The following is a 19,031-nucleotide window of genomic DNA, read 5'->3' as shown; positions in this document are numbered from 1 at the left end:
GAGCTATCAACTCTGTCAGAAAAGTAACTGGCGAACTTATATTATAAAAAAGCATTAACATTGGCGCGGAATATTGTTTCTACTTCGCGCAAAAATAAGATTGCTTTTTTGGATGGGTGGCACAAATGTTGGGTAAAACTATCAATTTTCAAATTTTTATCATGTGTGTAAGACCGAAAAAGAGTTAATAGCGATTGTGGGCATTCATCGGGATTGACAATATCCATAGTAACAAAAGCATCTTTGTAAATTTCACAGTCTTGTTTTTTTACTTCCTTGTACACAGCCCAACCAGTTAAATAATACAAAGCATCTGCTTCACAGGTGTCAAAGGAAGCTGTTGCAGCGCCAAGTAACACCTCCATTGCACTGGAGTTCTCACTTGTTGTTTTTTCAGGGTCTAATTGCTGGTTTTCTAAATTTGTTTTGATGAATTCGAGTAAATGGGGTGTGTCGTCGTTGTCATAATTTGTCGTGGTCGGAGTGGTCATGAATTGTGAGACTGATATAAGTTTAACAGCCACACGAAATTGCGTTGGTTTCGGGTGCTGAACTCCCTTGCCACGAACCTGAAAAGTAATTAAATATACTACAAACTTCTTTTACAATGAAATAACATTTAAAATAAAACCTATATTTCATTAGTACTTGTGAAAATAAATTTTCCAGGGCATCCTGTGTAAGCCTTCCTGCCATGAGAAAAATAAGTTTTCCATTCATCACAAACTTTTTGTGTATATAAGCATTGAGGTTGTTGACAATTGCAAGCCAGACTGCACAGGTTTCCATCCAGTCCCCACGAATTTTATACTTTGTATAACGTTCAATGCCTGAAACATGGTTTCAAAAAATTCAAATAAACTTCTTTTTTGTCCTTGTCGCCTTATTGTTTACTACTAAAAAAAGCTCCAAACTAGCATTAGGTATTCTGATCAAACACCAACAGGAAAAAACCGGCGTCCCAAATACCCAGCAACCAGACTATTTCCGAATTAAAAATATTCACCTCAGATAAGAGTTCCACCTTTTTTTCAGAATTTTCGAATAGAGCATCTCCCATATGTCTACAATTGGTTATATCAAACCAATTATTCACGAATTCACAAAAGAAGGCGGTTGTCAAAGCATTTTCATCCATAGCTTTGTGTGCGACAAGTGTTCTCAATGCCGATGCAGTGGTGTGGCTCAGTAACTGCCAAAATATAAAACGATGGAAACTGCTGTACCGAACACCCATCATTAACAAATTGAATGAATATTTACTTACCTGCGAGGCGGTGTTCACTCGCATTTTTTCGTAGTGTGATGGATTAACATTTTTTCTCGCAAGTTTAGGTGCTAGTTTCAGTTCTTTTCCATCTTGCAACTCCACCAATGCATGGAAAAATTTTGAGGATACCTTAAGATAAATAATGAAATGTGTTATATTATCACATACGAAAACATACATAATATGATAACTAAGTAGTAAAACTCACCACTGAAGTTGGCAAATTATATTTTTCTACTGTTGATTTTGGTAGTTCCACATCGTATTTTAATACAGCAGATCTCAAATTTTTTAGCAGATGAGGCACATCGGCCATAAAATATAAATTTTCATTAGCAAAATAGGAAGGATGAACAACACATGGTGAAATCTGAAACCTGTATAAGTGTAAAATATGAATGACCATATATTGTAACATTTTAGCCAATACTAACATACATCAAACTTCTACCTGTTTGTAATCACTCCCGCTTCTTTCCACATACCCTGGTTGGATGAAGCCATGGTACTAACCACATTAACAACCTTGTATTCGCATTCTCCAAGGTGACATATAATCTGTTTAATCATCCCCCACAGCTGATATGGGGCTACGGACATGCCGGTATAAAAATATGCTAAAATAGCAAAATGTTATTTTGTCACATACACTCAATTACTCGATAAATATTAAATCCTCTTTTTATGTCAATATTTCGCATATTTGGTACGAAGCCGTTTTTGCATTATGAGCGGGGATTTGTACAAAGATCTTATGTTTCTACTGACCTATTAGTTGCTTCCACTTTGTTGTTATGCCTTTAACCATGAAACATATAATATGGGATGCTACGTCAGGTTCCTTTGCTGTCGAAAATTCGGAACTAATGTATCCGATAAGACGATGCAGTCCGGGATCAAAATCCACTGCCTTGGCTATTTGAATTTCATCAAGCATCAAAAAACATAGCTTTTCTGTCGCAGTCATATTTACACCTTTTTATTGCATCCATTCCAACACAGTGTGCTGTATTCCTGGAGCAAAGTCTAAACTGACAATGCGCCGACACAGTGTGCGGTAAGATGGCAATGGATAGCCGAGACTGCAAAGGAATTTGTACCTAAAAGCAAAACGAATACCGAGTTTTATCCTTTGTTTCAAAAGAAAAAATTAAACAATATAACCATTCTGATATAGCATTATTTTTCGAAGACAGTCCAGTTCAAAGACCATAGAAAATAAACTGCTTTATATGTATGAAGAAAATGACAGCTATGTATAAATATAAATATCATAATTTCACCCTTGCACACCGAATTTTAAGCGCTGTTGAAACAGTCTCATTTTCCCAAATAACTGGCTTTCCCGATGAATTCTTCATTGCATCCATTTGATCTTTGTTTAAAAAACTACCAACCCTCAACTCCACATTATCTATTTTTTTGCTTCAACTGATGGATCTAGACGCATATGAACACAATTCTGAATTAGGGTAAACCAGTAAATTTCTAATAAGAGTTTTACTTCTTATGTGGAGATGTACATCTTTCTGTGTGATGTATATGAATACCATGTTATTCTTTTACTATGCACTTTAAAAGCACGAAAACTACACCTAATTAGAGATTCAAGAACTCCTGACTCAGTTATCCTGGTGGGAGTAGCCAATATCCCGTATAAGTCTGTTCTGTTTCTTGAACTGCCAGCTGATTATAAAACATGGGCATACTTGTCTTTTTAAGCGTCGGATCTCTAGTTCTTTCTCTCTGCATTGAACACATTCGCCATCAACCTGTTCTAATGTATCTCCTCCATCTAACTCATTGTTTTCTTCCCTAGAATCTTCCAGCATCTCGTTATTCTTAACAAATACTTTGCACTGAACATCGCTAACGTTTTCTATTTTTCTATAGTAGCAATGCTCCTCGGCTATATCTATAAATATTTTGAAATGTAACAAATATTAATGAGAGAACTAAATTACCTACATAAATTTTGTTAAATTACTCACTGCCTGAACACGAAATCTTTTTTGCCTCGGTTAACATTGCACGCTTAAGAACACGTCGCTGGCTTGTTAATAGTTTCGGACAATTTGGGACATCAAATAGGGTAGGAATCGCGTTTGGTTTCAACTTGGTATTGCCATCCAATCTTTGACCTTCAAACTGAGATTTCTCAAAATGATCCTAAAAAGGAGTGAAATGTGTTAACACGACCATTATAACATTTATTAGGGCAATTACAATGCACTAGGGACTAGGTAACGTTTAAATGAGAAATATAAACTAAATAAATGTGAAAAGGTTACACAAGATTAAAACGTCATAAATGTCACCTGGCACAGACGAGCATTTTTGGATGGAAACCATTTATCTCGACGGCAGTTGATTGACCATCGTTTTCGCCTGGAAAGATCTGTTGGAAACCTGAACATTCTTTTTCCCTTCTCATATCTTCCGGTACAATTCAGTGCTGAGCATCCTACCATCTTGATTTATTTCGTGGTATCTATGTACAGTACTATTAAAATTAGACTGAACAAGTTTATATTAATTTAGGCGTTATAAAAACTAGTATTGGCAAAATGAATGAGGACCAGGTGAATGAAACGACCCGTAGGAAGCGGAAATTTACGGCCACAGAACATTACCCAGAGTGGCTAACCGGAATCGACTTTCCATGTACATGTATTTGGCCACATTTTATTGTCTTTCTCTATCTTATGTGTTCCGATCACAATAGGCTTGCACGTAATTGACAAAAATCAATTCCGTAATTACGGCAAAATCAATTACGTAATGACCCCGTAATTGCGATATTTTTCCACGCATTTAAACCTATCATAACAACCAATTGAATCCACATCTTTTCCGAATGGGACATTGAAATTGGGTTTTCATATTCTTGGCAGTACTACACGCCGGCGGCAAATGTTAAATACAAATATCAAGGGGTGAATTCAAATTAATTTTATTCTGATTTTTATCTTTTGTGTTAGCTTTGGTTTTCCTTTATCACCTTCGCAAATTAACCGTCCCATTTTTATGCGATCAATTTTATTTTATCATTACCGACACTGATATACGGATATTTATGAAAACGATAGTTTTTTAAAACCACCTTAGTACTGAATAAAAATTACGGGTTTCTAATTTATTAACCAACGACGAGCGTATTCTCTCGTTTGATTATACTTGCGATTTCCTCGCGACGAAGACTTGTTTTTGCAGCGTCTTCTGCATTATCCGACATTACTGCCTTGTTAGCATTTTATAATAATAATTATTGATGTCGACTTATTGACGATATTCCGATTACAATGCTTCATTTTACATTTAATCATTTCGCGGACTGAATGTTTATAACATTATTTGCGATAAATTTAGATCAAATATTATTTATTTGCGTATAATTTAAATACCGAACTTACATGATATGCCTTCTCCGAAAATACAAAGTTATATCGCAAAACAATGCATTTTGTGACATTTATTTTACACTCACGACATTTATTTGCTAACTCAAGTCGGCGATCCTATCGGCCAAGATTGACACAAATTTGGTCGAGTGCCGGTGGTATTCAAGTCGACGATAAACCAAAATAAGTTGCCGCATTTGGTGGGACAGTTAATCATATATGGCCGAAATATTGAGAAGAATTGTGAAAAACATCATGAGCAAGGCCAAGTCCGGACTGATATATAACGATAAAACCGTTAACAGAACATCAAGATTTTGTAATAGAAAATGGATCTCTCACAGAATAAACACACTGGCTCATATTTGATAGCAGTTAAAATTTTTAGCGGTCCGCGAGGAATCCGTCGTTTTTTTGTTTCTCTGCCGTCTCAATCGCTTTACCGATGCCGAGAAGACGAAGTTGCGTTGGTTCATTTCGCAATCTCTCTTTTGTCGTCATATTGCTATTTGATACGCGCGACATTAATTATCACGGCGAGGAATTGGCGCGAGTGATCAATCGCTCTTTTCGCTTATTTGGTTCCAATTCGTCGCGAAAGCTCTTCGTTAAATTTCACAAGTTCGTCGTGTTGAAAGGTTATGGATATTTTCCTGTTTATACCCCAAGTCTGAAATAAAACAGCCAAAAACAGTATGATATTCCATGTTCATATATCAAGTGTTGATATTAACAATAAAGAATGGTTAAGCATTGCTAATCCACACTTGGTGGGGAATTCCCACTATTTAAACGCGTGACTATAACATAGAAACGAAACATATATACCATAAGTAACGGAAAACTGGAACAAGTAAATGATAAATAAAAGTAATATGGATACAAATGTTTGATAGACCGTGTTTGATAGATTGATCCCCTGCGTTCATTAGTCACTTCACCCGAAGAAGTTGAAACCGGGCGTGTTAGCGTCCATTGGTCTTAACACAATTCTTCCCCCTATCTACGGTTATTATGTACATTGGCCATGGCCATGCTAGATAAGATGCGAGAGAAGTTGAAATCAGGTGTGTTGGCGTCAATCAGTCTCATCGCAATTCTATCCTTTATCTACGGTTAAGTTGCGGGAGAAGTTAAAACCAGGTGTGTTGGCGTCAAACGGCCCTACTCAGTTCTTCCCCCTTAACTACGTTAATAATTTACATTGGCCATGCCAGATAAGTTGATAATAGGTTAGTAAATGGCAACGCTTCATGCCTTCCTTCACCTACGTAACAAGAGAGAGAAAAACGGCTGCGAATACCGGAACTCTCTTCTACTTGTTGAGCTTTCATTTTTCGCAATCGACGAAATTGACTGCTTTGAAGAAAGCTCGTTTCAATGCAATAATTACGACTTTACGTAATTCGTAACTTCCCTTCCGTAACTCCAAATAATTACGTAATTCCGTAAATCCGTAAATTACGTGCAAGCCTAGATCACAATATAATATGTCTTTGTAGTCCCCGAGCTATCACTATATATATGGAATAATATGCGATTCTCTCTCATTTTGCGGGATCATCTGAAGATCCCGTTTTGACTTTGGTGAACTTCTCTCTCGTGGAGGTTATTGCGTTTTTATGAGATCAGTCAAAAACAATTATTTCCACTTATATATAGTGTGTACTGTGTAATCGCCTAAACAACTACATTTTCAAGCACGAGATCCACACTAGGCCGAGTTCGACTGCTCATGAACTAACTAAAGCATATTTACTCTTGACATGGCGGAGATTTCCACTGATATAAAACAAGTAAACATGATTTCCACACTTTCACATTACTGCTCCAAATAGTTTTAATCGCAATAGCGAAACATTTACCACCTCCTAAATTGGGAAACACCCGCCCAAAAATGAAGCCCACCAAGCAGAATGCTCTGGTTCTGACTGTAGTATAAGCACTTTATGGAATGGAAGCCTGATATCAAGATGTCCAAAACTCAACAGTCAAATATATTAGAAGTTTGTTATATTCAATATAATGATTTAGTTCCATTAGCAACATTTTGAAAAATCAAAATTCGCAAATTGTCGATTGAGACGTACATTTGGCATCGATCAAGCAGGGCAAAGCAATGTTCATCAAACGCATGCAAAAATGTGATAACAAAGGTCCTCATCTTTGCGCTATTTCAAATGTGATTGAAGCAAATACATACAGAATAATGCAGTTTTGTAATTAAAGTTATTTTCAGTATAGAATATGTTCTATATTTGAAAATCTATTTTTGAACAAATTCTGAATATTTAGGCATTCGGTTTTAGCCATCCCGTTGAAATACGATGGACATAGTCATAATCAAATACATAGGAAGACTTAAACGATGGTAAAGCTTCACTTTAAAAAGTACACTACATTGAAAAAACATTGCCATTTAGCTGAATCAAATGAAAAGCAAATTTTGTGAAACCAGGCTCAGCTGGAAGAATTTAGCACCATCTTCTTATGACGCTTGGGTGTGACATTTAAGACTTTGTGCACATATTGATGTGCTTTATTAGAAAAAGAGTAAGAAGTCAAGTTTTTCTTCCTAGGGTCTTTATCGCGGCATCAATGGATTTTACATGGTTGCGCGACCCGACAGATAAGGCATTTTACTGTTTTTAAATGCTGTAAGAAAACCCTTAATCTTTTATTAATTTGTAGGCGAATCAACGTTCTGCGAGTATGGGCGGCCATGGAGCACATTGTCCAATTTCCCTTTCCGCTCCTGCTTCACAAATAATGAAGATTTCTTTTTCGACCTGCAAGGAATTTTGATAATTGTTGAATAAAAACAATCTTGCTCATCACATAGGCTAGCAAGATTATGATACAGATGATTTTATACTGTAATATCATTTGTAGAGCAATTGCATATAAATGACACCTAACAGAACCTACAGACAGACAGGTACACTTTCCATCTGTGAAAAATTTCAAGTTCAGAACAACGAACTACTCTACCTCTTACTATAATTTCTACAGTGAGCTTTATTTTAGAATGCAAGATTTTCGAAAACAAATTACCTCATAAAATATGTGACATTTGTTATTTTTTTAAATTCTGGGTACAAGTTACCATTTTTCAGTAATCAAACTCATTAATCCTGTAGGATTCACACATTAGGATAGGATATGAATTACATATTTATCCCGAGGGAGAGGAAAGCCGATAAGACGACTTAACCATATGGCGAACCACGGCCTCTCGTCCGGTTACCAGTCCATGTCGGGTATGGGATTAGTTTTAGTTATTTGTTTTTCGGAAGCATAGACTTGATGGTGGAGGAAGCCGTAACCAACCAGCGGTTACGTAAACCACCCTACGACGGCGAGGAGTCGAGCAATCCTCTCGCACATAACTACCCCGCATGGGATTCGAACCTGCGAACCCTCGCAGGGTAATCAGAGATGCGGTGGCGAGCGTATTCCTAACGCTTAGCACGATGAGCCACACCGCCGCACCATTAAACTTCATACCTTTACAGCATGTCAACATGTAGAAAGACTAAATGAAACAAAATCTGAACAGCAAAGATCCCATAAACCAGTAAACACAGATATTGTTACGAATACGGTACCGTACTGCTAGGCACCGTACTATGTTTGCTTACTTCAATCATTATCTCTTTCGCTACAAGAGTATACGAAAAACAGGCAACCCAACACAAAACGAGAGAGAAGTTTGCTCCATATGTATTTGAAGCTCAGTGCCCAAGACGCAGTGCGGTTAAGATGAGATACTATCACAGCTTTCACGAAACCGCACGGTAGAATTATTATTATACTAGGCAAACAGCAAAAGAAAAATACTAAACTCACCAGAATGAAATCCAAAACAGTTACAAATCAAAGACTAAATGACTAACGAAACCTGATCAGTAGACTGACGAAGCCAAAACAGACTGAGCCTGGTTGCGGACCCGCGCTTCGCCGGACCCAGAATGGCGGCCGATACGCATCATTGCACTCGGTGTCCTCATAGTCACTTTGAGTTACTCCATCATGCATTCGTTCATTATTACGTCATAATCCAATTTTCTCCGGCAGTTTGCAGATTACCATTTGGGTGAAGCAATTGAAGTGTAGACAAAACACCACAGATTACGTCATCGACGACTAAATTAGTTTTGAGACGGATTGTTTGAAATTCCCTCCCTTATCGATAATTATGAGAAAGACCAACTGAAATCACCCTTATACGTCTCAATTTGATCCAGTCCTATCCCAGTGAGGTGGGCCAAAATATTTGATAAAATTGATTTGGCAGAAACGGAATCCATTTCCAAATCCTGTGAAGCGCTCGCACACTTCGCTACCGCCCACATACCTCAAATCAATGCTTAGTTGTTCTTTCCCCGAAATATCACACGATGCAATGTAATTAGCAAGCATGACTGCGACCGAATAGTAAATGTCACAAAAACTGGTTGATTAGGAATGAAAATCTTGGAAATTTGGGAGGGGTCATGGCCCCTCTCGCTCCCTCCTATCTACGCCTATGTAATGCACTTATTGTTGAAAGTGCAGCTGCTCGTCAAGAGCCAAGTGTGAGGCGAATAAATGACAGATACTGCGCATAGTCATTGGAATGTCGTGTCCACATATATAACCATTGCTCTCTCGTTACATCTCAAGTCATCGATGCACTAGGAGGGTTGCTGCTGAAATCTGTGAATCGCGTTTAATCACCTCTCCTCAATAAAACTTGTAGAATATCAACCAGCATACTAATTAAGGCCCATTAAAAATTGACAGCTAGGCATTTGTAAAAGCTCTGTTTTCATCAAGATGACAACAAAAACAGTACAGTATAACTTAATCACATATATATATATTTATATTACATGATAATCGTTGGTTAGATACAAAAATATAAACCGTGAATTTATTTGTAATGCATAATATTTATTTAAGACAAAGTAATATATATATAAATTGTGAACTGAAAACTACGAACTATAGTTAACAAGGTATTAATACTGTTTAATCAGAAGACAGTGATATTTTGTTAAACCTCAGCCATTCAAATTGAAAGCTTGCTTGCAAGCCATAAGTGCATCCATAGCATTCGGTGAAATACGTAGTTGATTCAACGTCAAATTTTGGAAAGAAGAATTGTAGCCTCTGAATGTCACCCACTTGCCATCATCTTTATTTTTCGTGTGTATTCCATTATACCTAAATTTAAGAATTAAGGGTCAAAGATCTACATTTTATAATAAGCATCTAATTTAGTTACGACACAACGTATTTGTATTTAAGGAATTTGCTTGTTCTGTAATAGTTATCATAAAGACGCTATCCACAGCTCAATCACAAAAAATACATCTTCTACAAAAATGAAGTATTACTACGTTAAATCACAATATGTGGCAGTTTGACAGTACATCAAGTTCTGAAACTGGATAGGGAATATTTCGAGTCGCACTTCGTTCAATTTACTTTTTATTGTGTTTGACTCAGATGTCTATTAATTGCTTTTAAAATTATACCGACTCTCATCTAATTTTCACTCAAAATACCATTTATTTGTTTATATTTTATGCAAAATACAATGTATTTTTACCGTGTGATTCCATCTTCTCTTGTGTCAATTGAAGTAATTTTGCCTTGGTGATAACGCTCTCCACCTGTATTATTTCCCTCAGTTTCACCATAGGAGCCTTGTGGAAAAATTACAATTGATCCAACCCCTATTTCAGAAGAATCAGGAATAACATCCTTTGCAACATCCTGTGCGAAAAAGGAACAATATTGAATGTGCGCTCGAAGCCTCTCTTTAAAACGTGCTATAGCAAAGTAACTTTTCAATGGATTCATACCATTCGGTATCTCCACTATCTCTTATATATATATATATATATATATAAAGAAAAACAGACGTATCATGGTTGTATATATATATATATATATATATACATATGACCTGTATAAGACAGCAAATCACAATTTTACCCAGTTCGGAAGACGAGGCGTTCTTCGAATTACTAGAATTTTGTTACCATGATATGCCACTATCAAAATCTGTTGCCAGTGGTTTAACTATGCTGACAGCATAAACAGTTTCTGAACTTGGCACAAATAGCCTACCATTGATATATCTTTTTATCAGGTTGCAAACACAAATTGAATAAAAATTGCATTTTTTAATTATAGGTATAATTGTGATTCAAATTGCGAATAATGAAAATTGAAAACTAAATTCTCCATTACCTGATAAGATTGCACTCTGCCGGAAGGATCGCCGTCGTCCCAATCAACAGTGTAAACAAGATCGGTTGGGTCAAACTCGACCACAGTGGCTGTATAGTAAGCCCATCCTTGATGCAAACAGACGACATGGTCTCCAATCATTGGAGCTTTGAACTTTATAGGTGAAGTTGGTACAATAGATCTTGTCACAATTTTTGATTTTTCTTTGAAAAATTTTACCGCTCTCTTCTTCTTTTTCAGCGTTACCACTCGCTCATTCGCGGAAGATGCCTTTTCACTTTCGTCTCTTAGAACACTATCACCCAACGATTCCTCAAAAGCATCTACCTCAAAAATTGCGTTTCTGACAACATGTAACAACAAAACTGTAATCAGTTATTTGTGATTTTAACAACAAGAACGGGCATTACAACAACGGGCGCTCCTGAAGTATGCGTACCAAGATGGCGGACACCGCGACGTAGTATGTGTACCTGGTTAAGGTTAGGCCATAATTTTAGGTACAAATACTTGGTACGCATACTTCATTGTACCCGATAACGAATTATTGGACACGTTTAGTGGCCATAACGATCGTTTCAAAATTTTGTTGTTATTGTTATTTGTCTCCGTCTCCATTTTTAAAAAAATCGCTTTTCTCTTCGAATACTGGACCAATTGCTTTGATATTTTCAGTGGTTAAAGATAAAATTTTTCTCCCGAAGACTTTTTTTCGCTATGACGTCATCAAAATTATTGCCACTGGGTGGCGCTACGTGTCCATATATTTGAGCATAGCTCTCTTGTTTGCTATTGAAATTGAAGCCTAAATCATCACGACCAACTTACTTGATTTCCGTGATTTTTCGATCAAGTTCCTCAGTGCTTGTTATATTTTGCATATTAATTGTGGCATTTCCGAGCAACGACACTTTCCCTACTACGGTTTCCTTCCACTCTGACCCTTCGCCTTTGATATATATATATTATAAAAGATTATTATTTGATCGACCATGTTGACTGTTACATAGCAGTGGGATAAAGTCGGGATAGAGTGTTTGCTTTTACATTAAAATTGCATACAGAGTCGACATTTTGAAGTCTTGTGAGTCGGGACAGAAGCGAAGTTTGTTGAAATGCGGTGCCAGAGTCAATTTTTTTTGATTCCCTAATAGTCGGCTGCATGATATTTACAAACTCGTCTCTAAGCCAGATTTTACTGTTCTCATAAATAAAGCAGAACAAATACGATCAACGACATGACTAAAGAAGATGCCAATGAACTGTTTACTGTGGATATGCTGTAACAATGGAGAACAAATATAACACAATAATACTATATTCTCCAGAGTAAACAGAATGCTGGACGATTTTCCTTGATGAATCAGACAAAAGGTTTGATTTATGAAATGAGCTATAAATATATTTGTGCTTCATTGACTGTTACTTGTGACATCCTTTGTCGCCGCCATAAAAACGTTTAAAAGATCATGATTTTCATTAAATTATGTAGGCTATTTTAAAACTGTTTCAGAAAGAAGACAACATAATGACACAACTAAAGAGTGTGAATTTTCTTGTGAATTAGAACAAAGAACATTTCCCGAATCACAGACATTTTAGATAAAAAACGATCTAAAATATTACTACATGCATTAGGACAACGATATACAATACAGCATTAAGTGTACGATAGACTGGAAACAATGGGGGAAAAATTGAGTCTACTTGTTCGTTCAAGCTGCACAATAGTTTGTTAGCTTTCTTGATAACGAAAGATAGTTTATTTTACATTTTTGCAACTTAGGTTCATCACCGTTGAAAGTACTTTATGGTTATGACTCACCCACAACGAGAATAATGAGCGGTTTTTGCAAGGAAGAACCAGCATATTGTAACTCCATTCTACAATTATCGCTGTTGGCATATTCATTGCTAACACACGCCACAGCCGCTTTGCAATCTCCAATAGCTGAAGCGATTTGTCCAAACTAAACGTAAAATTGTAAATTAATATTATATTCAGTAATGTAATAAAATACTTGGTGATTTAAAATTCTGTCTGACTGAATATGATTATAAGAGCTACAAGTAATCATATGGTATAGCATAACGCTGGTTTTGAACGCATTTTCACATTTCTTTGTCCAAAATCGTTTGTCCTCGAAAATGGGGACATCGTATCGCATGATCATTTATATCTGTAATAATGTTTTTATAATATTCAATATAATCTCCTGACTTGACAGTTCGTTTCGATGATGCTATTGAATTTTCTACCCAGAATATAATGTTTGGTATATATATAAGAGGTATATCTATTTGATTACCATGCCCATGCCATCGGCAGCACTTTCTAGACGTTTTATGTCGATCCACGTGGCAGCTCCGCTTGCTTGTGCTAACTTGTCTGCAATTTCCCTTGGATCATTCCACTCGTTTCCAATATATTTTGATATTTGATTTCTATCAGCAGCAGACTTGGAGTTTGACCAACAATAGCTGAAGAAAATGTCAGGCACTCCCGTCTCGAGTTGCGCACCTTGATATTAGAATTTGCAGAAGTTGGCATTTAAGGCGGAACAGGAAATATTGCAGAGAAGCTTGTTGTTAGTTACGGCCCGCGGGCCACAACCCGTCTCGCCAAGCCATTAAGTGTGGCCCTTATCAACACTCAGATTTTTCATCATCAAGCATTAAATCCTAATTTGACAGTTTATCCTTAATTGAAAAGTCACTTACATAGGTAAAAATATTTAATGATATTTCCTCTTGTCTCTGCGTTAATTTTGTTGCCGTTTTGCCCGGTGCCTTTATTAGTGGAAGGAAAAGCGATAGCCGCATTCTCTTCTCTTGCCTTTCCCCCGGCGCTCTAGTAGTCGATATTTTTTTAATTCGTTGTGTACATAGGAAAACTAATTTTGTTTTGGGGCCCAGCTAGATGTCTGAATTTGGTTATGTGGCCCACCGACAAAAAATGTTACACACCCCTACCGTAAATTTTAATTTGGTACATAAATACAGAGCGTACATGCATGGTAGATTGAGGTATGATGATTATGAGCTGAAGCACTTGACTTGCATGAGGTGAATTGTACGCATGCATAAAATGCGATTGCGCTTTTTCAAAATTCAATGATTGTAAAGTTATGATAATATATTTCAATATTAGTCTAGTAAATATTTAGTTGAATTCCACCAGGCTAAATGTGTTGGCGAAGTGGGCCAGAGGCCACGGGTCAGTTGTCATAACCATGCATTTTTTCACCCATTGTTAAATTAAATAGGCTATGCGTATTCTCGCATATAGCAAGTGGACGTTTGTATCCCGGGCGAGAATATTAAAAAAACACACCTGTTAGAGTTAGTCCTGGCGTTGTTATGAGATCTAATGAGGCGTTTCCAGTCGCCGCAAAATTAACGTTTTTTAGTTGAAGTTCGGGAATATGTTTCTTGATAGAGCGGAAAAGTTCGTTCATTTTGAATCCTTCCACGCTTTTGTCTTTGAAATGAATGTAAAGTTCCCCCGCAATGAGAAGTCCGACAACAGTCATTTTCCACTGAAATGAACCCGTGCCGACCTGAAACAATTTGACTGTTACGGAACAGTTGATTGTAAAAAAAAGACAGAATGCCTTCAAATGATCTTACCACCAGCGGGATAACAGGTATTCTCATTGTTTTCTTAGCATACTGAAATTCCATCCGACACCTGTCGTTACTCGCGTATTCATCGCTTAGACATGCGATAAAGATTTTAGACCGTTTTAAAGCCGATACAATTTCCAACAGACCTGCTTCATTATCATCAACTATATCCTCTGTGATGTAAACACTAACTCCTATAACGTTATATGCATCATATTAATAAAAATATTCAATAAATTACAGAGTCGCACAGAAAAAGTATAAAAGGCACTGGGTTAAATTATCAATTTTTTTTTCATTTTTTTGCTAAATATTATTTATAATAGCCTGTTCCGCGAAACATATTATGCGCAGATTATGCCATAGCACAACATACTGCTGATTTGATCTTGTTGAATCAGACAAAAGTGTAACAAGTTTTGATCTATAAAATGGCATATAAATCTTATTGTGCCCCTTGACTGTTACCTGTGACATGTTCTGCATTTTTTACATTATAATCACTAACCCATTTCCTTCAAGTGCGATACTATATCTCTTGGATCGCATAACTCTTCAATCATAACTTCTTCATACGATGGAGGAAGAAGACTTGACTCTATTTCATGATTTTTTATTGCTGCAGGACTGTTAACTTTAGCATAGGATATGAAAACATCTATACTTCCTTGTTCAGATTGCTGCGGGCGAGTTCCTTCGGATGGCCCTGATTGAAGAAATGTTGCAAATAAAAGCAAAATACTTTCGTTTTGACCTTCATAACATATTATGTTGTTTTAAACTAAGTATATACATAGATAGTTCACTAACCCGTTACGGAGTCCAGAATGTCAAATACGTTCGGTGGCATTCGAAAATCATCTATTTTGTAATTGTAGAAATATTCAGAATAGTCCTAATATAACAACAAAACAATATTACTTTTTGAACATTACGAAAGTGGCTATCTTTCATTGGTGATAGTTTAAACATCACCTTGTACAACACCCATTTTCCGTCACTTGCCCCCTTTGTATGTTTGCCTTGGTATTTCCTTGTACCGTCCGGCTGTCTGACACTTTTAGTAATTTCTCCCTGGTGCCATCTGAATCCGCCAGATCTTGTAACTCCGTGTACTTCTTGCTGCTTGTATCTAAAGAACAACTTTAAACTTTTTTCTGTATATAATTTTGATTATATTCTCTGCTATAAAGCGGAAAACATGAGAATATTACCGATAGACGCGACAATATTGAAAAATATTAAAAAGTGTACGAAAAGATATTTTTGCTATAATATACACTTAGCGCTTGACACTCATGTTCGATTATTACTCTGCAGTTGCACACCTGAACAGAATGGACATAAAGAATATATATTAATGCAAACTACGTACATTAAGATACCTCATTTCAAATTATTCATGTTCATGAATTGTGATTGAAACAAATTGATATGGATGAGATATTTCTATATCTATGCTTTTTTGTTAAATATACAGTTATCGTAAACATATTCTTTCTCAACTTTGAGACCAAACAACAAAATAAAATTTAAAACAAAAAACTACGAAATACTTGATAAACTGAATAGTCTGCTCAAGAAGCAGTGGACACAAATATCTATATAGTCTAAATAGTGAAACCAGATAAATACCAAACATATAACTAGAAAGTAAACAACTTGAACCCAACATAAAAAATTGCCAATGAGGACTGTCTGTCCCCTAAACCTAGCTTCTACATAAATGGAAAAAGATGGTCTAATATACTAGGTAACTAGGGAATCATGGCACCACTGACAAACAAATAATACGTTCATCGATTCAATTTTTCTGCACAATTCAGAGTTGATTTTTTTGATAAGGTTACACAGTGGGTATAGTAGGCTAATAATCACCAACAGGGAGTTAGTCTGAGTTTTGGCGGATATTCTTTTATTCTAAAATAAATATTTTGTTTGTTCTCAAATGTCAACAATGTTGTCTTTTGATGAATCATACGAAAACAATCAACGAAAATGTTCATGTGAAATACTCACTCTCCCTGGTGAAACAGCACTTTTGATCCAACTCCAATTTGATCGGGAGAAGGTACTTTATCGAGTGCAAGATTGTAGTAATCTATTACTCGTCCAGTGGGATCGCCATCATCCCATTCTATTGTATACTTTAGGCTGGAGGAATCAAATCCAACAATCGTCGCTGTTAAAGAAAATAAAAGTCAAGTTGATTCGATACTTTTAAAATAAAAACTTTATTGAAAGCCTTATCCCAGAATTTTTCTGTGCTGCCCGAGGTAATGGCCACAAAAAATTGTACAATTTTGAAACGAATTGAATTCTAACTTGTTGAATTCTAAAATATATATGAGGTAATTTTGAAGTAATTTGAAATAATATCGAATTCGTGTTTTTATCATCTCCCGAAAACCAGCGTTCGTGACAAAGGTCAGGTCATGTGAGAGTGAAACTCGCATTCAACTTATAGTGTGTGGGTTTCCAATCCATAATTGTCTATCAAATACGTACTGTTTTAGGTATAAGCCCATGTTTACCTGTAAAATATTGCCACTTGCTTGCGCCCCACATTGATACCACGTGATCTCCAATCTTCGGCATGTTGCCTTGAGGAGCTTGAGACGAAATAACATCTTCAGGTGTCAGAATATTTGAAGAATTGAAATTTGGTTGTTCCTGCGGAAACACAATAGGAAGGTGCAATTAAAGATTCAGAAACCAAATACCGGTAATCCGGTATGTTATAAGCCATAATGCTTCCCATACGTTACAATAAAAATATCAATAAGAAAGTACCGGTAAATCTAATTCTTTCAGATTATTATCTTGTACATTTTGTCTGAAGGTCTGAACCCTTAAATTGCAAACCCCAACTTTAAACAGCGCTTATTTAAAACTGTTAGGATGGCTAAAATCCAGAATAAATCTATCATTGGAACAGATCGTTCGTTATACCAAATTGCCATTTGCTGAGCTCACATAGAAACCGTCGAATTATAACAATTTGGAGAAAAATATTTGTTTGCCGATTCCCGCGAGTTTCAATAATAGTGAAGCTGTGATATTTTTACTACGAGATAGATAAGAAGACCGTATCTGTGGGTATATGCTTGTATCCCTATACTAATGGTTATTATGGATTTCAATACTTTCAACTAAGTACTAATAATGCTTGTTATTGCATGGGAACAGCATTCCTTATGTGATTTACGATGACAAGCTTTTCAATTCGATTGTGCAAATTTTCAATATCTGGCAACGCAGATATTGTTTGCTCCTTGACATCTAATCTAAAGTGAGTCAGGTTAGAGCTATTACGTTAAATTATACAGGAATATAGAGTATAGGCACGTTCCCAAACATGCTGATGCTAAGTTATTTTTTGACAGCTACTCACATTGTTTGAGATTGGTTTCTGTATCGTCGCTGATATACGACTGGTCTCCAATTCATATTTCAATTTCTTAATCTCCTCTCGTTGGGCTTGGTTTGCAGCTTTCAACCGTTCGATTTCAGTCTGTTTTTCCTCGAGTCGACGTAGTAAAGATGCAAAACTCAAATCACTAACTGAAGCCAAGTAATAATAATAATAAATGTCAGAATATTTAATCTTGGTGAACTAAATAGGCAATACATTATACGTTATATTCATTACACTTTTCAAGGAGTGCAACTAAAATTACCTTTGCTTTGTCCAATAGTTGGTACAGTTACGCTATTTTTCGATCCCGAAGAGCCCATTGCCAATTCATGTAAGTTAAGATTTCTGACCAACTTAATACGTGGTTCGACAACGAATTAGGCTACTATTTACCTTATACGATGCGACTAACACAAAGAAGAAAGCCTGCGCAAACAACGGTATCCATAGCTGACTTACAATAATATCGACAAGCGCTAATAATAGAGTAGTTTGAAGAAAGCCTTCGGTAACTGGAATGAAGCAATACGATATGCGAATAGTTTTGAATGAGCAACGCTTCAATGTCCGCTATTTGTGAAGGGAAGGTGTGGGTTATTTATCAATATTATAACTGATTGTTAGTGGGTTCGATAATAACTAGGATGCCAGGTTTGCAACATAGGAACTTCGGAATGGTAACATTCAAGAAACGTATTCGAGATATTAGAAACGCAGAAAATGCCATTTCTTGAATTTTACCAAAAGTATTATAGCGACGTACTCTAATACTTATATTTCAATGTGGCTCGTTTTATTGCCGGTACATTGCAATTATATATATATATGAGTGAGTCAGATTTACTCCTCAGACCTGTCTTTGCATTTGTCGGGAGAAAAAAATTTTCTGCATGAGCTTGCTCAATGCTCACACTTCTGGGTGTTTTGTTGCACATGTATTATTTGTTGCAATTGTTTGCCAAAAACTATTTTTGACGGTGCTGAGTTAATGTACTTTAATGGGCTTAGTTAATTGGCTTTTCATCCACTATTTCCCTCTGTCATTCTGAATGAGGAAAAGACTTACACGTAG

General features: G+C 36.3%; 2 protein-coding genes across 2 annotated transcripts; both read right to left on the bottom strand.

The window, feature by feature from the left end:
- Nucleotides 1–2,883: 2,883 nt before the first annotated feature.
- Nucleotides 2,884–3,972, bottom strand: LOC144422915 (THAP domain-containing protein 2-like). The gene is made up of 2 exons (XM_078112914.1): nt 3,589–3,972; nt 2,884–3,439 (listed from the first exon to the last, which is right to left on the bottom strand). Exons 1-2 carry the CDS (start codon nt 3,739–3,741, stop codon nt 3,254–3,256), a joined length of 339 nt encoding a protein of 112 aa, XP_077969040.1. The 5' UTR covers nt 3,742–3,972; the 3' UTR covers nt 2,884–3,253.
- A 5,563-nt stretch (nt 3,973–9,535) lies between these two features.
- Nucleotides 9,536–18,550, bottom strand: LOC120344759 (uncharacterized). Its single transcript, XM_039414071.2, has 15 exons — nt 18,222–18,550; nt 17,936–18,105; nt 17,076–17,214; nt 16,561–16,723; nt 15,517–15,673; nt 15,352–15,436; nt 15,050–15,247; nt 14,545–14,735; nt 14,249–14,474; nt 13,224–13,435; nt 12,740–12,884; nt 11,743–11,863; nt 10,915–11,257; nt 10,268–10,434; nt 9,536–9,879 (listed from the first exon to the last, which is right to left on the bottom strand). The coding sequence occupies exons 1-15, from the start codon at nt 18,277–18,279 to the stop codon at nt 9,717–9,719; spliced, it is 2,538 nt and encodes an 845-aa protein (XP_039270005.2). The 5' UTR covers nt 18,280–18,550; the 3' UTR covers nt 9,536–9,716.
- Nucleotides 18,551–19,031: the final 481 nt, after the last annotated feature.

Source organism: Styela clava, chromosome 5, assembly GCF_964204865.1.
Source record: "Styela clava chromosome 5, kaStyClav1.hap1.2, whole genome shotgun sequence".
Taxonomy (NCBI): Eukaryota; Metazoa; Chordata; class Ascidiacea; order Stolidobranchia; family Styelidae; genus Styela; species Styela clava.
This window is presented reverse-complemented; position numbering and strand designations above follow the sequence as displayed.